The 23052-nt window shown below is 46.5% G+C and overlaps 1 protein-coding gene across 1 annotated transcript in view; it reads right to left on the bottom strand.

The window, feature by feature from the left end:
* The window catches only part of fam20cb (FAM20C golgi associated secretory pathway kinase b), a 52252-nt gene extending 50637 nt beyond the window's left edge, over window positions 1-1615 (bottom strand). Inside the window, exon 1 of the mRNA XM_076034669.1 lies at window positions 148-1615. Within this exon, the coding sequence (XP_075890784.1) occupies window positions 148-716 (569 nt within the window). The 5' untranslated portion in view covers window positions 717-1615. The remainder of the gene's footprint in view (window positions 1-147) is intronic.
* Window positions 1616-23052: the final 21437 nt, after the last annotated feature.

Genomic DNA, 23052 nt, shown 5'->3' with positions numbered 1-23052 from the left:
AATATGAATATTGTCGCTGAATAACATCATATTGAATAACATAAAAAAATAAAAACGAAATGAACACATTCATGTAATGTGATGAGACATTTTACTGGTTTTTTGGGAACAGATGAAAGATTCTAAAATGACCATCAGATAATTTACCATGCTTGGTCTTCCGCAGCTTTGGGGTCGAACCTGATGTCAGTGTTGACGTTGAACAGCGTGTCTTCGTCCGTCAGCGGCGGCACGGCTCTCTTGTACAGCGGGTGCTCGTACAGAGCCGCTAACCTTGAACCCCTGACCGGCCCGTTCTTGCCCACGGAGCCTTCATGGATGAACTGCCGCTTCCTGTCGCCGCGCTGCTGCTGCTGCTGCTGCTGCTGCTGCTGGTTCTGCTGCTGCAGCTTCTGCTGGTTCTGGTTCTGCCCCTGGTGCCCGTCCGTCCTCCGGGCCCCCTGCGTCTTGTCTCTGCCGCCCTGGAGCCTCTCCAGCGAGTGTGAAGACACGTTGGAGCTGGGCTCGTTGCTGAAGTCCTGCAGGATCCGCAGCGTGTGCTTGGCCCAGCTCTGGGGCTCCTCGCTCGGCGTGTGGGAGCAGGAGCAGCCGCCTCCGCCGCCGTCGGGGTGCCTCTCCAGCTTGGGCAGCAGGTCGATCATGATGTGCATGGAGCAGGCGATGAGGAACACCATGAGGATCAGGAAGCGGAATTTGCGCAGCAGGATCATCTTCATGGTCTCCCGCTTGAGCAGAGTCGAGTACTTACTGCAAATGATGAGCACGCAGATGAAGAGGCTGACTACATCGCTGATGATGTTGACTAAACTGGACGCCAACCGGATGAAATATACATTGAACACGTAGGTGCCATCTTCGCTTGCCGTTTTGAGGAAGGGATTCAGTGTTCAGCCTTGCGTGTTTCTCCTCGGCATCGGAGTTGCTATTTTATCATGTATTTATAAGATTATAATTTCTTCTTCTTTCTTTCTTTTTTACTCGCCTGGCGAGGACTCGAAAAGGCAACAACACAGAAATCAAGCGTCCAGGTACAGAGGTCGAGTCGGCGAAGACCAGCCGTACATTTGCGCAAACCACATTTTTACGCAATCGCCACGAAATAGATCAGAGGCGGTCAGGAGCGGGGAATGAGCTAAAGCGACGGAGTGGCTCGAGTCGAGCGAGTCCAGCCAGGAAGGTCCAGAGCGCGTGCTGGTTCCGAGTCTGTGCGGAGTGGGAGAATCAGATGGGGACCCCGGTCCGAGAAGACCGGGAGATACAGGGCTGAGGAGGGGGAGAAAGGGAGAGAAGCGCAGCTGTAGAAGAAGAAGAAGAAAAAAAAAAAGAGGTTGTCTTCCTTATGGAAAGTCCCTGAAAAGTAGGCTGGCCGACGCGCGAACGTCCATCCACATCAGCGGCGCCGCGGCGCGCAACTCTGTCACGTCGAGTCCCGAGGAGAGCGACGAGCGGCGGCGAGAGGAGCCGGAAATCATCCCCGCAGGACCGGGCGGCGACAGCGGCAGCGGCAGACAGATCGCACCGCTTGTGGCATGTGTGGATCTGGGTGTGTGCGTTAAATATGATGATGAAGAAGAAGACCGCGGCTAGAGCCAGCCTTTAACGCGGCGTCACTGCGCGCAGATTGGCTGGGCGAAGGGGAGAGGGAGAGAGAGAGAGAGAGAGAGAGAGAGAGAGAGAGAGAGAGAGAGCGTGTGCATGCGGAGCATAATATAACTGCCCGTGTGTATTCTGCTCGAAATAAATCCTCCCTGCACATCCCGGCACAGCAAGAAGGGGGCGTCTCTCCACAGGACAAGAGTGCAGCAGCAGCAGCAGCAGCAGCAGCAGCAGCAAATCGGGCCTATTTTTTTCAAGCCAACCATCTGCATCTGTTGAAATCAGTCAGAAATGTAAAACCCTCCGAGACAGCAGGAGATGCATCCACGCTTATTAGACATTGGATCGCACTGCTGCCCCGATCACATCTTCAGCCATGTTTTCTAAAAGGCAGCGGCCTTGTTTTCCAGGAGTTTCTCCTTGGAGGTGGGCTCTGAAAATTGTAGGGTGGCACCCAAAAATGGAGAAAAAAATAAAAACTTGCCGCAAGAAGGTGGAAGGTGCTGATTTGGGGGAATTTCCTGTCCCGTGTGGAGTTTATGTGTGTTCTCCATGTTCTTCTGTGGCTTCGCTCCAGGTGCTCCGGCTTCCTCCCACCAGCAGAACACAGAACACACATTAGGGCTAAAAGGCAACTCCAAATTGTTGTTTGTCTCTCTGCGTTGGACCTGCAGTGAACCGGCAATTGGTCCAAGGTGAAACTCCGCCTTCACCTTCAGACGGCTGGGGTTACACACACAGTAATGCGTTTGTTGACTGATGTGTGTTACATGTTAAGCGCCACAACAGTCCTCTTCAGTCTGTTTATATATATATATATATATGTATATATATATATATATATATATATATATATATATATATATATATATATATATATATATATATATATACACATATATAATTTAAGCTGCTAAATAGTGAGGAACTAAGAGGCCGGACTTGTAGACAAAAATAGTGACAAGGGGGGGAAAAATGAATGACAGCACACAAGCGTTTCTTCAGTGCCTGTCAACTCATCAGCACTCTCACAGTAACTGGCATGAATAACTTCAAACACGCCAAGGCTCTCCCTGTGGACCATTAACCTGCAGACAATGCCAATCTTGTTTTCCTTTAAAAACTAGATCGCTGAATATCTTTGTAAATCAGACAAAATGTGCTTTTTAAACAAAACCCAGAGATGCAATGATGTTCACAGCCACTGGCAACGTTACATACAGTCACTTAAACATTTCTCGCATTTTTTGCTAAACCTGCCCCTGTCCACGCCTCATGGGGCACCGCTACCAATCTGACAGGAAAACCCACAAAGCAGCGCTAGATCTGACTCAAGCGGCAGAGGACTAAAAACTCTTCTGACCTCTTTGCGCACGCTTTAATCTCTCCCATCCTGCCCACGCATTCATATTTGTCTTTTTAACATCTCCAATTGGCATGCATTACGGCCGCATCTACGCTTGGAGTGGCTGTAAATAGACTTGAGGAGATGGGATAATAAAATGCTTGCATTCTATAGAATGCCATGCGTGCACGAGTAACTAATCATGGCGCGATTACCTCCCTAGATTAGTTTGTAATTAAAAAAAAAAAGGGAAAGGAAAAGCAGCGCAGAGTGGAGGAGCGGCAAGAAGGCGCGCGGGTAACACAACAAAGATTCATGGGAGAGGAGAGGAGAGGAGATGGCTTAAGATAGACTCAAAGGAGGGATTTACCCGGAGGAACAAAGCATCAGCTGCGAATGTTGATGAAGCTGATGTGGAGGTAAAATTGAAACAGCAGCGCCGAGACGGCTCGCTAATCAGAAAGGCGCAGCCAGCATGCGTGTAGGGACAGTCAGCAGCAGGTGTCTGGTGACTAACAATGAACCGAAGGGGCGCTTCACGTCGTGCGCTAATGACAGAGGGAGATTGTCCATCCTCTCTGTTTAATTAGGAGTTTACCAACTGGGGACATTTTGGGGGCTTTTAAACAGCGACTATCTCCCAGCGAAGCAATGAGATCTGTCAGATCATCACCGGCGGCATTTGATGTCACTGATACCGCCAAGAGTGTGCTTAGAGTGTGCTTAGAGTGTGCTAAGAGTGCGCTAAGCAACGCTTTTATGAGCTGAACGCCGGCCGCTGTCGGCCGTCAGTCAGCCGTGGATCACAGCGGCTGATGGGTCAGTGGTTCCCAAACAAGGCACGTCAAGTTCGATCATAGCCGAGCCTTTTTGCACGAGTCACGAGCAGGTATGTTCAACAGCGATGCCATCACTGCAGCGTCGTCCATGCTAATTCCTTTGGCACTAGCTAGGCTTGCTGTTACTTCCTGTACTTCTTCTTCTCCTTTGCCTTCTGTTTTGGCCTTTGAGTGGACAACTCTTGTTATCAAATTCTCAACGTCGACTGAAAAAACACTTTCTATTTGAGACTAACAAGATGGACGTGTAAGAGAACTAAAAATCTTTAGCATTCCAGCTGCCGTGCAAAGCACAATCCTTAATTCTCCGCCTTTGCTGTTCTGTTGATCCACGATCCACACGATCCTTATTTAAACTCCCATTTTACTGGCTGTCAGACGGCATTAGCACTCCAGATCTGGTAATAGGAGCGGACCGTCGTGAGATGACAATTTGCAACTGCAAATTAATAATCTCAGTCTATTACTCGGGGGTGAAACTCAAACCATGGCGCAGCGAAAACAACAAGTCCAAGACACAAAAGGAATGCCATCTGGATCGCTTCACGTTTCGCCCTTTTGTCTGCGGTGCTCATATTTTCTGTTACCGAGCTTTCATAATCCCGCCTCCACCTGATGGTAATCTCTCGTGCTGATTGGGGGAACGCCATCCTCTGATACCTCGTGTGTGACATCAGTATTTAAAGGCCGTCAGACCTTGCCAGACGGGATCAGGAGGAGGAGGAAGGTAGGGCATCCTGACAGATAGCTGACTGCAGCACAGGTCGTAAATACACACACGATTTATGCTCTGTACACCTCAGAGTGTCTCTAAGTGAGATAGCAAAAGGGCGGGGAAAGCAAGATAGCGCTTGCTGTCTTGCTGTCTCTATCTGTGCTATCGGGGGTGAAAGGGAGAGGTTTGCCATGAAGCAAAGTCTGCCGCTAAGATTTAGGGTCGAGGTGATTGAAGTTGTGTGAGAAATGACATTTACCACCCACCCCCTCCTCCCCACGCACACCCTCCTGGCTCTGCTGTTATTCAACAATGTGCAGTAACTTCAGTGTGTTCAGAGAGGAAAACACAAGTCAGGCCGTTGTGTCTTTGCACTTCTATATCAAAATCGCAATCTTTCATTCTTTTCCTGCCTTTACCACTGCCGGGTCCGAGCCCTGAGGGCCTGCGCATGTGCCTGCTTGTGTCCTTGTGTTTGTACTTTCACAGTTAATCGCTCACACAACTGGAACCATTAGCCTCATGTCTTATTTTGTATTATTCCCCCCCCCCCCGCCATTGATGACTGACTTCTCGCCTCCTCAATCCTCCAGACTGACCAGTGGGGACTCCAAGGGACTGATAATGGGACTGTACTTCAGAACTGTGTGTCAGGAAACTATCTCAGTCCACCTTCACATTAGGAAACCCAAAATGGACACCAATTAAACCGTGCGCTTCATTTTAAAGTAAGATTTGTCCCAAGAGTTCTTTGACGTCCACTTGCATCACTTTAGAATTGTATAGACAGAGTCCACGATGAATCAACCCATTAACTTTTTTTTACCCTTAGGCAAGGAACATCAAGTATTTGGATATTATAATTAAAAAAAAGCATTTTAAAAAACGCATTCAGAAAAAAAGAACAAGAATAAAGTTGTAAATAAAGAGTAAAGCTATGAGTTAAATTTTGCCATTGAACTGATATCGATACTGTGTAGATTAGATCCACACCTTCATTAGACAGACAACATTACATCACTCATTTCATCCACTCCCGTTGCCTCAGTCAGGACTGCAAAGAGTGTTTGTTGCCAGTGTTGCCAGTGCCACTGGCCACTTCATCATGAGGTCTGCGTCCTATGAATAGATCATAGCACGGCAATCAATACTCCACTGACACATGGGAGCATTATGTCATCGACTCGGGGTGACAGCGGTAGATTCTGATTGACGCAGATAACGCCAAAGCGCTTCGATGAGCAATCACGTTGCTCAGAGTAAAGAAATAAGTGGCCACCATGTTGCACATGATCTGGACATGATGTGGCTGTTGTCACTTCACTTCATTCTTGGCAGTAATCCACAAGTAATGGGCAGTATGGACTAGATCTCCAGAAAACATCATGTTTAGCCCTCTGTTGAAAGCCATTCTGTAGAAATGGCCACTTTTGCTTTCTGAAGCTTTGTTGGTCATTTAGAAGGTGACAACTCATTGGCAGGTTTGAAACACATGGTATTGGTGCATCAATGAACTTTGTGACCATATTTACCTTCAAATTGGGATATGATTCCTTGCTAACCTTCCGACAACAGACTGTCCTCTCTTTTCAGCTGCCCAAATAAGTGAATTAGAATTTGTAGTCCAAAGTGTTTTGCAAAGTTGATAAAGTTTTCCCTGACTCAACTAATTATAAAACCTTTTTCACGGGGGTCTGGCACGCTCTCCCGGGATGACAAAGCAGAATGGTGCAGCCACGGTTCCCCTTTAGATTAGTCCTGTGCTCTCGGGTTACTGCAGGACGCCAAACTTTCCTGTGCACTGCAGACCTTGCAAGCATGTACCTGAGCAGTTCTGTGTCTTGAGGTCATTGTTGTCAGTTGCATGGTTTGGGAGCAGTTCTATGGAGGCCCAGCCTGCCACATTGTTATTCAAGAAAGCGTTCAAGCAGACTGCAAGTCGTATTTCTCTCTTTAATTGAACATCAAGACAGATTGGTTTTATCGCCACGTTATTTTTTAAAATTTGATCATAAGCAAACGCAGGCTTAAAGCAGATGCCTGCCAGCAGTTCAGGCGGCATAAAATGATCCGCCGACTTAAATGGGGATCCGTTGAATCTACAGTAAATACCACATGGTAAGTGAACATTCACAATTAACCAACTGGAGAACGACACTATTCCGCTGTATCTTTGTCTTTGTCACTCTCGCGGTACGTGTCTCTAATTGTTTGCAGACTGTATTTATACATTTACTGTGCTTTTACTCTGCATGTTGCAAGACTGATTAGAAGCATCCTGGTCAATGTGCATTAATTATGCACCATACTGCTCGCTGTTGACTAATTAAGCACGGTGTCTGACAGGGTTAACGACAAAACACTGTTTACATTGTTGTCTGCAGTTAGAAAGAACAGCTTATTAATACCAGCAGGAGGCTCAGTCCCTCAGCAGTGATTTATTTCTTTATTTTATTGCTGTTTTGTTTTTTTTAATGTCCACTTAGAATTCTCGCAGTGCGTTTTTCTTGAGACGGGCAACTGAGGCTTTCTTTGGGATCACCATGCCCACACTAATACACCTGCAAAGTTTAGGGGAGGAAAAGTTTTCCAGTTCAACGTCTGAGGGAATTAATCTGATCTATTAAAGGCCCGTTTCCTGCAAGTGGTGTTTTGCATAGTGATGTCTCTTTTTTATGGACTGAATGAATGCAATTTGTGGCACTGTTTTTTCAAGCTTTGAATTTTTGCTATGTGTAAGAAGTGCACGTCACCTTCACGTTTCATGTCAGTCATGGTTTCTGGCATGACGTGTCTGTCCTTCATTCACAATAAACAAGAGGTCTGATTGTCCATGAGTGCTGGAGGAGAGTGAGGGAGAATGCATTGATTTTAGAGAAAAACATCCACAATATGTGAAACAGTGCATGTAAAAACCACTGGACCGGAAGTGTTGTAGCACTCTCGTAGTGCAGGTTTAATGAGTTCAAAGGTTTCTGTGGTTACGTCCTATTATTATTACACAATTCAAGGTTCTTTTTAAAAGTTTTATTAGTGCTTTTTATATTGACAGTATCATGGACAAGTGTTGAATTGAAGAGTTTCACACAATCACAAATATTATCACAAACTCTTGCTGAAACCTCCAGTTGTGACCTGGATGGAACAGCGCATGTGTGTGTGGGTTGAGGGTGACGGTACCAGAAGCAAATGATGCTTGGAGACTTTAAAAGTGATTGGCAGTGAGGCGGCTGCATTGAAAAAAAAAAAAAAAAAAATGCTACCATTGTCCAGTGTCAAACTCCATAAATAAAAATGTATCTTGCAGATGAAAAAAAAAAAAGTTTCTGTAGACAGGAACCAAACACGACAACAGTTCTGAGACAGCAGGAGTCAGCCACTCTGGTTATCACACTGGCGACGGTGCCGTGCGATCTTCCCATCTTTGTCCGGCGGGCGCGTTGTGACAGGCTCTCCGCGAGAACAAGTTTGAATCAATCAGGAAATTTCACCCCGGAGCCACGTGAGCCCCCGCCGCTGGCAGGCGCTTATTATGGCGGCGGCAGCGGGAGGCGGCAGGTTGGAAGTGCGGCGAGCCGTGTTCCTCCGCGCCACTCCGGCCTTTTGTGCGTCCCTCCGCATTGTTCCATATGCATTGTCTGAGTAAATTCATTTGTCTGCGTTTGCCCTTGGCGTGACCAGGGCCGAGTGGGGAACAAGACTAATTTCCCTCCGCCAGCCGCGCCACACTGCCTACATCTGATACGGCACATTTGAATGGATATTACAGATAACAATGCCCTCTATTGGCCCCAATAAGCCGTCTGCTCCCGCCTCGTCTCCTCGGCCCTCCTCCTCCATCAGCTCCTCCTCGCACATTTTTATAAAGCGCTTTTATCAGCTCGGGAGACAGATGTGGGGGTGCATTTTTAAACCGACGTGATAATGACTTTGGATCCCAATCAGGACTTGAGAAGAAACACTCTCCGCCTAAGCAGCTCTTGCTTTGTTTTTTTTGTTTCTTTTTTTCTTAGAGACTGTGCTTGAGGGTTTTTATCCCTTTGTCACCCATTCTTGTCAGTCCCCCATCTGTAAAATGTGAATAAATGACGTTTTTTTTGTGTGTGTATGTGTGCGTGTGTGTTTACACACTCGACGCTGGCGGGCGCCGGCGACAAAGCAAAGTTGACTTCGGGCTTAATTGCACATTAAGGAGGCGCACGTGAGAGAATGGCACTCCAGCTGCGATGGTGGCCTCGCCGGCGGAAGGACGGAAGCCGTCGACGGGAATAATCGGCGTCTCAGTTAAGCGAAATGTGATATTCATAGAGGATTAATTGTGTTGTGGGATGACGCCGGAGGGTTTAAAGCTACACATCTTGGCAGCTCTCCACAGATCAGCGGCTCTACATCAGTGTTAGTTCATTAACAAAGTGCACAACATATTCCATCATGAATAATCATTTACAAACAGTCAATTAAAGAGGGCTGATCTGTTCTCATTAGCCAACCATCAGTGGGTTAATGAGTACCTGTAGCTGGTGGCAGTGTTTTATGGATACACACGACAACAACAACAAGAGCGCTATAGAAAAAAGGGGGAAGAAAACCGCAACGCAGTCATTGTGTTGCGTGTCTGAGCTATAATTGTGCGTAAGCGGCGCTTCAGGGGACGAAAACAGGCAATGTAAACATGCCAATGATGAGCCACTTAGGGTGTTTGTCGTGTTTCACATCTGCGTCGAGCAAATTGGCGCAATGTCGTTTGTCAGGGGGAAGGAATGCAGCTCAGGTGCTGTAATTTTGGATCTGCCGATCGGTGTCACGGCAAGGGAAGTTAGTCTGAGGTGCATGAGGGGAGCTGCCTCGGGGCAGGAGGCTTTGTCAGCTCACTCATGGAACAGCAACCATTAAATACTGAGGAAGCGCCAAAGAAGACGATCCAGGACTGGACCGTACTCTGTCACTGGAACAGGGGCGGATCTGTGGGTGGGCCTGGGTGTTCCTGGGTGGGCCACCCAGTCAGAATCAGACAGAAGGAGACTGAAAGATAAAATTATGTGACCTCCAGCGTAATTTCATACATTGTAGGACATAATTAAAAATTAAGGAAATGAGGGAGCGAGGTATGGCCACGTGATAATTTGGCCAAAAACATGGTGTTAACGTAACCCGTTTTAGAGTCCAACTGGACCGTTGCATCTTCTGGACACTTGGAGGTCACGACAGGAGCTTCAAGGTCGGAGGTGTTGTGTCTTCAGAGATGCTATTCTAAGTTGGTTATTTGGGTTCCTGTTGCCTTTCTGTGGTCTCCAACCACTCATTGCTCATTCTGACCTTTGACCCCAAACACGACAATGCATTTTCCTCCACACAACTGGCCACTCGCTGGATATTTTCTCTTCCTGGGACCATCCTCTGGGAACCCTGGAGAATCCCAGTCGATCAGCAGCAGCCTGAGAAACACTCAGACCACCAACAACCATCTTCAACACCTCCGGAGTCACGTCAATCCTCTTTCCTCCTCATTCCGAACTCAGAGCAAGCCATCATGTTTTTTTGGTAATAACAAAAAATGGAGAATATTACTTAATGAGGTGACCTTGAACCATGTTATTACCATATCATTACCATGTGTAAAAACCCAGAGCAGCCACGTTGATCAGAAGATCCTTCAGCGAACAACGACTGCAGGTGATCTGTCCCTTCAAACCCGACACCCAGTCTTCAGAAACAGTTCACTGACGCTCATGTGGTTCTAAGGCAACCAGAAGATGGCTGCACCCTCTCCCTCCGTCGGTCTCTTCAGGCAGCGACGCTGCCTCTCCTGGGTCATCGCTCGCTGCATCTTAAAAGCCCAGACTGTCTGTGTCCATAATAAGATACTATTGAGACGAGTTCTCCCGGCCCGCTCTGCCTTCCCTCTGCTATCAGCGGCAGCGCTCCTTGATGCTGCACCTCGGGGTTATATTTAAGTCAGTACGGGGAGGCACACAGTCGGCACTGCAGTCACCCGTGTGCCCCCAAGTGTCGTGTTTGTTCAAATGCAGCAACAGCGTGCCGAGAGACAGAATTGAGAACTCTGCAAATGAGTGTTTGGGGTTTATGCAGCGTGTGTGTGTGTGTGTGTGTGTGTGTGTGTGTGTGTGTGTGTGTGTGTGCGCACGCGTGTGTTTGCAGATACCTGGGTCACTAGGTGCAGTGATCAGTGTTTTGTTTATCCAATTTTCTTTTTTTTTTTTTGGTGGGGGAGGGGTTGGTGGGGGGAGCCGCACCCACCTAGAAGCCCTTGCTGTGTTTGTCCTTGTGGTTGCCCCACAATCCTATAATTAGAGGTTGGACGCTGGACCACTTTAATGAAGGCTGCCTTGGCTAGATGAGTGTTTCTGTGCGGCTCGTGTGTTTATTTTAGCCGGTGCCTCCCAGAGCGCGCCGCTCTCTCAGCGGCTTCCACATATAGCGGCGGCCCGTCGACAAGATCCCAGATCCTCTGCAAATAACCGCAACGTAGTTTTTTTTATTGTGTTTATTCGATTTTGTTTTGCGACTTCCCCCCCCCACCACCAACTCTCTTTCCCCATAGGAAAAACCTTTTTACGGCGCCGTGGACGAAGAGTCCAGTGGGTCCAGTTATCAGCCACTCTTTTGCTCTTTTGCAAGCAGACGTTCTGAAGCGCTCCACTGTGTCAGTTGAGGTTTGTTTGTTTTTTGTGAGTGAGAAAGGGGCCGTTTTTGCTGGAGGTTATGCGTCGGACAAGGCTTCGCACTAGCACCGGCCACTCCCTGAAGTTTTTTCCAGTTTGACCAGATTAAACAAACAAGACGTTGGATGTAAAGGAGAGCGTTTTAAAGGGTGCCCAGTGGTTATTTTATTTGCCTTGGGGCAGTTTGTTTACAGTCCACATGCCCCTGGCTAGAGCTTCAAACGGCTCGGGCATATTTGTCGGGAAAGCAAATAAATGTCTCTGTTTCAAATGTCTTTTCTGTGTTTTTCACATCATCACTTGTCCCTGCTTAACCCCCCGAAGGCATGAACTGCATATTCTGGCAGCCAGTTATGCTGGATGAGGTCAAACATCTCCTGGCTGCACCTCCATATTTAATGGAGAGGAAAGGAGCACTATTGATTTTTCCTACATCACTTCATAAAAAGCAAATGTGTAATTGAATTGGAGAAGCTCTTTGACCCTGAAATGCTAAAAGGAGCCAAATTGTTTTACATGGAGACACTTAAATTGATCAAGAAAAGTTAAGTTAAAATTGAGTTGCTTTTTTATTATTATCATCTTAATAGGTCGAGGCATTTCTTGGAAAGGTTTCTCATATTTTCCGACCAGTTATTTCAATTTTTTTTCCAACAGAAAATGCCATTTTCCTTCACTCTTTTTTATTTAATGTGCTCTTAAGTCATTATTTAATCCATCAATGTGCAACTTAATTTGACCAAAATAACTGTAATGGGAAAACCAATTTAAAACTGCTCTCAAAAACATGTTTTTGTACTGCGTGTCATTTTTTCATGAATGCATGTTTTGCTGAGAAATATCACATTTTAAAAATAGGCATAAATTGTAATTTTAAAATGTTATTAAAAATAACTCGCTAAACACTATTCATTTATGTTCTTTACTACCCGTATCATGCACGTATTTGAAGCCGTTATTGCTTTAGTAAAAGCAATCATAGACACCCTGCCTTTTGCCGAACAAAAGGGTGTATCTACACCCTCTGTTTAACATGCCCACCAGATATCATCTCTCAGTAATCAGCATTTATATTGGAGCATTTTGTGGGATGGGTGCAGGCAGCCTTCAGCAGACAGGAGGATGTGCCGCCAGAGTAAAACTCCCACGTTGGGACCTGAGAAGGCTATTAACACCCCGACGGCTTGGAAACACAGAAATCTCACTATTAATCCAGCTGTCTGCTTGGCGGAGACATGTTTAGCTTGCTAAATGCAGTGGGAGTGGAAGAAGTCACTCCGCAGTAAATCTCAGTTATGACAGCCAGGCTAAAACAGTTCTAAATGGAGACGGATCCCAAAGTCGTTAAGTGATAATGAGAAAGAAAAGAAACGAGAAATCTCGGAGATTTGACTGAGGGCCAACACGATTAACGGGATGATATATGAACCTATTCCATCTGGGATCTTTACTCATAGTGGACACACACACACACACACACACACACACAAACACACACAAACACACACAGCTCTCTGTAGCTCATGCCTGAGTTTCTTCAAACATCCGTTTACTTTGGTTTGTCCAGCAAACCCCATCACAACATGTTTGCATTAACACAAGGCCTTTAGGGACACTCTACTTAACCACACACACACACACACACTGCATAACTTGCATTTACACACAAAGTGAGTGTCCTTCAAAAACAACCTTCAGCATGAAACCACAAAGCCAGCCGCGGCTTCAATGGATAAAGTACAATTTGACATTGACGCTTCAGGATGTTGTTTGTGTCTTGAGCAAACGTGCCGGAAAAAGGACAACCTATAAAAATCCTTACGAAAATATCGACTAAACTACTAAAACCATAAAACCGCAAAACAAGAACATTTAAAAGATAAATAAAAAATGGAGGATTGTCTCAATTTGGGTATCAAAAAGTGGAACAAAGTTGGTCGTTTAAAGTTGATATTTTATTCCATAATTACAAACCATTACACATTGGTTCAGTTTTTTTGGCTGGATGAAATTGCTTGCAAAAAAAATAATCATCAGGAAATAGGAACTGATGTCCATTTTGTCTAATTTGGTCTAATTTAGTTGTGGTGGTGGCTATTAGTAGCCAACTGTAGTTGTAGGTGCACTCACTCTCCAATCATTGCTCACCTCCGGTACGCCCACACATCCAAGTATGGAATCTTCCCCTTTCCAAACCAAACGGAAATCAACCAATTGCGCGATGACTCCGCCCATCTCCACCTCCACCTACCTTGTTCCCTCACAACAACAAGGTTGAGGGTTCGATTCTGCGGCTGTCTGTGCGTAATGTGGACGTTCCCTCAGTGTCTGCGGAGCTCCTCTTCAGGTTTTCCAGCTTCATCAAACAGTCCGTTAGGCTAACTGTCCCGGAGTGGTTAATGCAACGGCTGATGAGTCCATCAGCACTAATGGAAAGCCTCTCGTCCAAATCACAAAATAACTGCTGTATAATTCCTCGCTGGAGCAGACCTGCGCGTGTCTGCGGAGCGACTCGACAAAAGGGCGCCGCAGATGTCGATGCAGATGGAAAAAGACACAGGTTGCCTTTTTGTCATCAGCGTAGCAGCGCATGCCCGTCTACGTTGGCGGCAGTCAAAAGGTCAGAGCGTTGTTCCGACATTCTCTACACCTCCAGGGCTCGTACGCCCGCCGCAGCCCTCCCACCCAGTCATGGAAATGTTACTGCGACGGAGATGAGGACTGGACGGGGCGGCTCGGTGTGGCAGCAGCAGCAGTAGCGGTGTTTACCCTGAATGGAGTTTCCACGAGATTCAGAGAGACGTGACCTTTTCGGTGATAGCCTCAATGTCAGGTACTTTCCCCCCAGGGTAAAAAGAAAAGACGGGCCTGCTGTTTTTTCCTCCCCGCTCTTCCTCGACGGGCGTTTTATTGAACAGGGGAGTGAAAGAGGGACGAAGGGCGTCAACTTTTCTTATCGGGGTTTCGGGAAAATGGCGATAAAGTCTGACCCATATCGTTTTCTCAACCTTGGCAACCGACCCCCTCACAAAACCCCCCAGTCCATCCTGGGCTAAAATAATCCCGCGAAGAAAATGCATTAGCTACGGCGAGCGTTTTAAGAATTCCCCCTCATGGCGGCTCAGACGAGCCGTGAAACACCCACTTTTTTGTGCATCCGTAATTTTATTGGGTTTTTTTTCCCCCCACCGATTTTTTTTCCCGCTGCGCTTCGCACTCGTTCACTTTACGACTTCCGTTGTAACACAGGCGGCGGCGGAGGTGATCAGCTGGAATAAGCCGAACCTTGAGGTGTAATTGCTTCATAAAAAATGCAGGCCTACATCAGACGCTCGCCGCCGGCGCTATTAAAACGGCCGGCGCATGCAAGACCTCTGCCGTCCGCACGCCCGCCATTCAAAGGACTTATTGATTTAGCTTTACACGAAACCATTCCCGTCTTATTTCCCTCCTGACGGCCAAGACTAATGCCTCCCCTCCCTTCTTTCTTTCTTTCTTTCTTTTTTTTGCTCATGTTGTAGATATTGAGCCGTTACCCTTAATAGATCAACACACACACACTCACACACCTTTGGCCTCATCCCATTAACCCACAGGACGATCCGTCAGGTGGAGCACACGCACCGAGAAAATCTTCACCCAGATTCTGTTTTCTTCTTGGAGTAACGGCATATGAAGCTCGTTCAATAACTAAAAAAAAAAATCCAAACATTTCTCGCACTGAAAACGTGAATTTTTTCTCAACACAGAAGCCATGAATTTCATTCTCAGAATCAGTTTCTGCCGCAGCGCCGTCCCACCCACGGTTTGTTCCTCCACCTTCCGCTGCTTTAAACAGAAGCTCCGTGTCTTTGTGCGTCCAGACAAAAGCTCTGTTGTAAAAAAGACGGCGCTTTGCAGCAGATGGAGGGCGTCAGGTGGTTGGCCTTGATTGCTTTGGACTGATGAGGAAGTCGAAACGCCGGAGGAGAAGTAGAGGGGAGGGAGCTGCTTCTCTGCTTCTCCTGCTCGCCAGTGGTTTCTTCAATGGGGGGAAAAAAACATTGATAGCGCAGGAATTTGAATAGGGAATTCAGGTGCAGGAAGACCAGACTGAGGGTTCTTAGAGCGAGAGCAAAGCATGTTGACTAACTCCAAATCCTCCAAACTCCAAATCCTTTAGTCCAGCAGCAAATCATCTTGTATTCATTTTTCTCCCTGCAGAAACCCAAAGAAAACAACAATTTGTGCCTCCAGTTGTGCGTTCGCCAGCTTTCAGCGCGTCAACCATTTTCCACAATCTGGTTTCCTGTTGCGTGAGCTCCCACCTGCCGGCCCGGCCTTTTTGCCGGAGCTTGGCCAGGCCCAGGGAGCAGCTTAATACCTGCGGACGATCAGAGACTGGTAAAAGGGCTTTCGACTCGAGCCTCCAACTGAAACTCATTTCCTGCGACTGACCGCAGCAGCGGGGAAGTGGAGGTTGACATAAAGGTGGCTCACATGGGCCACTGTGAGTCAGAGATGGAGTAGGAGCACCAGGACGGACGCAGTTAACCCCCGTTGCAGTGCTCCGGCAGCTTTTTTCGTTGGTCGTAAAAGGAATATCGTTATTTATAGCAGGAACTACGCAAACAACCAAACACAAGCCGCACACGTTTCAGGGGGTCCTGTGGGAACTCTCAGCCGACGCATGACAGTCGACTTCACTGTTACTGCTACAGGAAGATTGTGATCAATCGTAAAACTAAATTAGAAGAGTGTGCGCTGTGTGTTTCACGAGACGCTGCGCAAAGCAAGACGTGAGAGTTGAAAGAGCAGGAGCCTGGAAGCAAAATGTTGTTTTATTCAGTTCCGGTGTTGTTAAAAGCGGGATTTAAACACAAGCAATACTCTGAAGCTCTTTGTAAGTGACATGACTAACGTGGCTGCTCAACATGCACGCATGTCACATGGTTTACGGCGCCGACTTCAAAGTGGAAGCTAAAAGGATCCTCGGGGTGTTGTACTGGAAGAGATTCCTGGTTCTTTGCTCTGGATAAAAATATGGGTTGTTTCTGAAATAGTTCTGGGGACTATTCATAGTTCCTACAGCAAAAAGAAATAATAAAAAAAAAAAAATCACCCACCCCAATGTTCTTTGGTTTATTGTGTCTCCATCTACATATCAATGGCGGCACACGATGGTTGTCACGGCGCTCCGTGTCCTCACGAGGCGCCGATATGGTTCTCACAGTCGAGCTCAATGGAGATGATGTTACAATGGTTCTGGGCTGCGCTCATATTTGCCGCCCGCTCGTTGGACATAATTGAGTCAGAGCCACTGCTGTGTTCCGTGTCAAGGGCTTTCAAAGGGAATTCAAAGGAAGTGCTAAAGCACCCGGCGAATCTCGAAGAAACGGAGGCTGCGCGCAGCTACAAAAGGGAGAGGGGGAGGGGGTGAGGGGGGTGGATTCGTAACAGCACTCACCTTAATGGATCTCACTGGCAGAGTCTGTGCAAAATGACAAATGCTAACCAAGCGTGGAAGTGCTTTCTGCCAGCGATCACAATCAAGCCGCGAGACACTAATATCCTCTGTCTCTATCTGTCATTTAGCCCACTTTAAATTAGGGCGGAGCAGGGGGGAAATAATTCAGGGCCTCTGAAGGGTTGTGGTCAAAGAGGGGCAAAAAAAAAAAAAAAGGAAATTGGATTAGTTGTCTTCAATCATTGCATCCTACTATCGATCCTCTGCCAGGAGGAATATCTGGAGAGCTGCCACGCTCGCCAAAGTTGGATTGATTAGGAAAATGGGACGGACAGCAGCTGATTAGGCTGATGCATCCAATCACCATCAAGCTTCTCAAAGACGCAGTCGCCTCTGAACTTTGTTCCCCGCTGGATTTCATTTATTAACTAGAGCACGGAAGCCAAAGGCCGGCACAGGTTTACATCAAGAGGCGTTCGTGATGTGCGAGTCCCGAACGGATCGATCAAAACTTGAATCATTCTACTGACTCGTGAGTCACGACTCTTGTCTCTATTGACACTCACTCGTCCCCGCTACCGCTAGCTAGCTAGCTAACTGCAAAGAAGAGACACGAGTCAACATGTCACTATTGTGCAACTGCTATTGTACCGACATTCATAAATACATTGAGTTAATGGCTGTAGGAGCCCTGCAGGGAAAAGCAGCAGCTCTGGTTCCTGGTTTCAACTGAACTCCCTCTTTCTGTGCCTGCAGTGAGGCTGAGCTGAGAACGAACAAATCATTCAGGTGCTCACAGCAGTGCTGCCCTATTCACAAAACAAACAAATATAGGTATTTCGGGTGACTCAAAAAAAAAAAATCACTCAAACAAACATGAACACTAACAAACTCCCAAAATCTGCACCAAGCATCTTTGAATGACTCAGCGAGAGGAGAAATCTTTTTCTTTTTCAGTTCCATTAACATGACTCAAATGCAGTCAGTTGACAATTGTTTTTTGTCAACATTTGTGGGAGACAAAAAAGCTGAAGCTTTTGTGCAAACGTGTCATTAAAACCCAGCGTGTGAGTCACCGCCGTCGACCCCTTGACCCTCCTAAACAGGCGTTCAAGATGCTGACAGTCATACAACAGTCATTTCGGTTTTTGGTTGCAGCAGGAAGGCGGCAGTAAGTAAGTGGACAACTTCAGCATGTTGCTTCCCGTCAGGCAGAGTTTGCCCTGACTTCGCACTCGCAGAGCCAACTGATCAGACGCGCACACACACGGGCACAGTCCCTCTAAACTCCATCAACAACAATTCTCTCCCTGAATTGCCTCTGTCTTGTCTCCCTCTCATCTCTCCTCCACCTCCCGCCTTCTCTTTCTGCTTGCTATTTATGACACGCCTCCTCCGCATCCACTCAATTTATGGCTTTTCATACGCCGTTTGAAGAAACTCAATAACTCATTTGATCTGTCTGGCAAAACGTTTCCTCCCCTCTGGCAGCCGAAGCGACGCCTCTCGGCACCCTCTGAATGTCTGATCGACAGGCCTGAATAAGAGTGAGCTGGGGGGAAATGACCAGGCAGACGGTTCAAGCCTAACACACAAACCATAGGACTGCCACAAATCTAAAGAGTCAACCAACAAAACACGACTGTTGCTATCCAAATTGCACACATCTGAAACAAACATAGCTTTCTAAATTGATGAAATGTGTATCTTGGTCAGATAAATGTGCAAAGCACAGTCACACAATGAGCAGTGAGCTGTCCAGTGATCATTTTGAGTGTGGAACAGCGGTCACTTTATATTAAGCAATTATTAGTGTGTTGGTGATGCTGGCCAAAGTGGCACAATAATGTTAACATTGTCAGTCTACAATTAGGGCACCTGTGAAGTAAAAGAATCACCAGTCTGTTCCAAACAGCTAAATCACTTGTTCACACCACAATTGTGAGTTCAGCTCAGCAAACTGAAAGTCAGATCAAACTTCCAAAAAATTCCAGCAAGTTTCAAGGACTACATTCACTCATATATATATTACGCTTTTTATTGGTTACACATTCAGATGGATGTCACATTTGTATCTAGAAATCTAAGTGAAGCAATATAGTTTCCATGGTTGCAATGCAGCAGGTTTTCTAAGATATTAAATGCCTGTTGTGTCCAAAGTCAGGTTTGTCGGAAGCAATGTGATGCGGCGCATCCTGGTTGGTAAAGGCTCGCTCTTACACACAAACACAACTCACATCACACCTAGCTAATCTGCTACGGCTAGCCTAGCAATAGCACCACCTTTAATTCAGTTAATGACGCGGCCTGTGTTTCGTTTGGGTCAGAAAAAATGTTTTGCTTTTTTTGTTTATGCTGTCTTTACTGTGTGTCTCGCAATTTCAAAGGAAGCAGCAGCAGCAGAAGAATAAAAAGAGGGAGAAGAAGAAAAACACTGACTTCTAATAAGTTTAGTATTTTTTTTTTTTGGAACAATAGCCATCTAGAAATGAGTGGACAAACGTGAAACGTACAGCGATGAGCCACACTAACCAGAGTGCAAGGTTTGGCACACAGCTGCTGAACTGGCTGCATTTCGACGGCGACTTCAAAGGAAGCCTTTCCTCTGTTTATCTCCCGGAGTCTGTCGGCGAGTCACAAGAAGCACCGGCATCCCTCATTTTCATTAAAGCGGCAAGTAAAAACATCAGGCCCGTGACATCTGCTTTTTCAAAGATAGACTGGTGGAGATGGGGATAACATACGTGAAATATCGCCGTCATTACAAGCCAGCCGCCACGCCTGACAGATGGATCCCCGCTCGAAACGCCCGCCGTTGTCTTATCTGTCCGGTGACAGACTGAAATGTTAATGAGGCCTTTTTGATCAGCGGCAGCCCTGTCCGTCAAGCTAGCCTTTAAACTGATCAGCTTGTTTGTCCACACGATGCGGGAGGGAGTGAAGAGGGGGAAAAAAATCAAGCCTCCAGTCTGATGACCTCTTAGTTGAATTAGGAGGCACAGGCGCCGAGGTCTGTCGCTGCCGGCGATTGGTCCATCACCACCTGCTGCGTCCAGGTATCGATCAACTCTTGAAGGAGACGGGAGGAGGGGGAAAAAGTCTTGGATGAAAGCGACGCATTTGTTCAAGGAAACCAAAATGTCAAGCGGTGAGGGACGGCAAAGACATCTGGGACGCAGCACAAGTGGAAATTTAGACAGAAAAGCGTCAGATTGAAGCAGCGGAGGATGAATGACTTCATCTGGAGACGAGAGCAAAGCCACATCTTTGATGTTTCTCGGTCTCCGCCGTGGCAGCGAGGAGTAAAACTTCATTATGACTGACAATAGAGGCGGGGATGAATGGATTCCGCCGTGTCTCAGTGTGTGGCAATCATCGGCCCTGAAAAAAAGCGCCCAGAGAGCAGCGCTAATATGAGAGCTGATTGCAAATTGGTCCCCCGACACTAATTTGTCATGGCAAAGCCCTCCTCTCCAACACATACACGCACACACATGGAGCGAAGCCAGCCAAGTGCTTCTATACGTCCGTCAGTCTGCATTAACATGAGCGAGCACCTCCACTCTCGCATATACATTCACACTGCGCCGTCGTAATCTTTAATTTAACAGGTTGTTTCCGAAAATAGTCAGGAGCCTTTTGTGTGTTTTCTGTTGCGTCTCTGCTGGCAGTGGTTGTGGTGGCAACGTAAAGAACGGCGTGGCAGTGTAACATACACAACGCATTTACACACTAAGCGGGTGGATGATGTAAAGAGTCAATATAGAGTGATACATTACCCTGGGATATTCAGTGGAACAACTTTGAGGAATGACAGTGCACTGCAAACACATTACTCCCTGCTTATTTATCAATTGTAGCTATTTTAGCTTCAGCCATACACAGATGTCCCACTTCATCTGACATCATTCTTACACCAGCTGTAATGATCAGGCTAAAATCGCCAAAACCCAGAGCAGACCAACATTCTGAGCAACTGCAGATGTTGCTCTTTAATACTTCATATTAGCAAACGGAAAAACAACAGTCGGTTAGTTCTCGTGACTTTATCTAATAACCAGTGGCGGGACGTGCATTTCACACCGAGGCCTTCGGTGACTTCAATGCTTAGTCCACCTGAAATCAATACACCTCATAATAGCAGCAATATGACAGCACGACTCGAGGATCCATACAGAATGACATCACCTTAATATAGGCCGGTTGAGCAACACTTCAGAGCATTTAAGGTTAATAAGTTCACATTCACACTTCAGAGCAGGAAACTAAGATCGTGGATGTTGTCAAGACTTACAATTGAAAGGCAACTTTAAGACGTTTGTCAAGAAAGTTTTAAGAAGTCCTCCATAAGTTTGTCCAATGAACATGGCATTGCAGCTGTTTTGGATAAGAGACCAACAAGAAGTGTTTCAGAAAATGCAACAGCAAATCAACAGAGCATGTTGGCACCAAAGTGCCATATTATTTACATCATAAATTGCAGGTGATTTGGCAACAAAATCTTTACCTTCACCCTCGTGGGTTTTTTCGTGCTGGCAACTGGATCTCCGGGTTGAGTTCAGTCTTTCAGGCTCTCAGTGCTCGTCCAATCACAGGACATATACACGTCCAGTTCAGCGTGAGACCAGCTGGTCTTGGCATCGCAGACTAGAGATCTGAAATGGCTATCGCAACTAAACAAACAACAAAAACTGAATCGGACAACTACTAGATGAAATAAATTCTGAAGAATGCAGGCCCGGTTTAATGCCTGGTGGATTACCTTCCTTATCAAGATTTACTTAAAATTGCAAGTCAATGTTTCTTGCAAGCCCAAGTCGGGAGGCCCTCACTCAAATGACTTTCAGCTGGTCAAAATATGTCAAGACCGATCAGATCTTTTTCAGGCAGAAACAAGGCAGGAGTTGTGTTGAGGGTTTGGATCGTGACGAGAACAGGAAGCAACTGCAGGTTTGTCGGCACCGGTGGCCGCAGTGTTGATGCTGCAGCGTGGTCACTTTTATCTGAGCTGGAGCTCGTTGAAAGAAGAGCAAAGAGCGGCACCAGAGGCTTTTCCCTTGACAGCCTTGGCAGGAGTTGAGTTGAGCGCCGTGGGCCGTCAGCACTGGCGTTGGATTAACAGGAGTGTTGTCTCGCACTCCAGCAGGAAGCACCACGTCATTATTGTTCTACTGGCGGAGGAGAAATTCGACATCTTTGAACGTGATAAAAAGTTCCGCCCTCTTCCAAGAGTTTTCTTTTCTCTCTCTCTCTATTTTTTTTTAAAGGGCCTTTGCGTTAATTTCTTTGTTTGTTGTCCATTAGCACAGTGCCAGATGCACATGTGAAATAAATCCAGTGCTTTCCCTGAACAATTTGGAGCCAAAGTAAAGAAGAGTTTCGCTCCCTTTGTACCGCCGTCCATTTCAAGACCAAATTTCATACTCAAAAACGAAATAGATTTGTTGATAGCATCATCTTTCCTTTTACATCGAAAACAATTATCTCTATCAACAGAGCTATGGAGTGTTCTTGGTTTTTGTTCATTTGATATTTCAAAATAAGAGTAGTTATAAAAGTTTAAAAAAAAAGAGGAGGGAAAAGATATGTTTGATTTTTTTTTTCTCCTTTTCTTTGCAGCGCCCTCTACAGGTGGCAGCGCCCCTACTGTTGCCTGGTCTGGCTCCGCCCTGAATAAATCCCAGTGCTCTGCTCTGAAACATTCCAGCTTAACAATCAACTACAGGCGGACACCCGCCAGCCCGCTCTGCTGGCTAGCAAAGCATTTTTTTTTTTAACCTGCATTGCAAATGAAACAGGCCAAACAGCACCGAGACATTTGCAGTGCGGCGAGCCTGCATCGTAAAGTGGACATTTATGGAATTTCATTTTAGAATTAAGGCATTCATTCAGGCAACATTTGCCAAGTTGTCAAGCAGATGACGGTGTACTCTGTCTCTCTGCAGGCTGCAGCTGCTGTATTTAGAAACCAGGTCGATCCTGAGGGCTCAACTGTGAATTCTGTCGACCTGTATCACAGCCCTGGTTGTCCACACCTACTGTAGCTACACACTCAGCACCTGTACACAACACAACACAACACAAAACCTCACAACCTATAGGGTCTATACCTATAGACCCTACATGCTTCGTGTCATGGTTTTTAGCTGTAGCAAGCGCTGAACCTCCACTGAAACAACACACACGACGCGGCCATCACAGTTTTGTTTCAGCATCAAGTGATGAAGTAACATAGTGCTGCAAGTCAAATGCATTTCCTCTGTGCTGTTTCACTGTCCTGTAAATTGCAACTTGGGTGATTTTAGCAGGGTATGCAGTTGTTAGGATTGAGTGGCTTTGCCTTTATTTGTTGTCAATAAAACAACAAACAGCTCTAAAGCCAGGAAGGAAGCGGGGATTCACTGTGTAAAGACTGAAGGTTGCCTATC

Source organism: Nelusetta ayraudi, unplaced genomic scaffold (genome assembly GCF_046127955.1).
Source record: "Nelusetta ayraudi isolate G7.1 ecotype Tasmania unplaced genomic scaffold, CSIRO-AGI_Nayr_v1 ptg000042l, whole genome shotgun sequence".
NCBI classification, from domain to species: Eukaryota; Metazoa; Chordata; class Actinopteri; order Tetraodontiformes; family Monacanthidae; genus Nelusetta; species Nelusetta ayraudi.
Note: the sequence above shows the minus strand (reverse complement) of the source record. Positions and strands in the feature narration are given on the sequence as shown.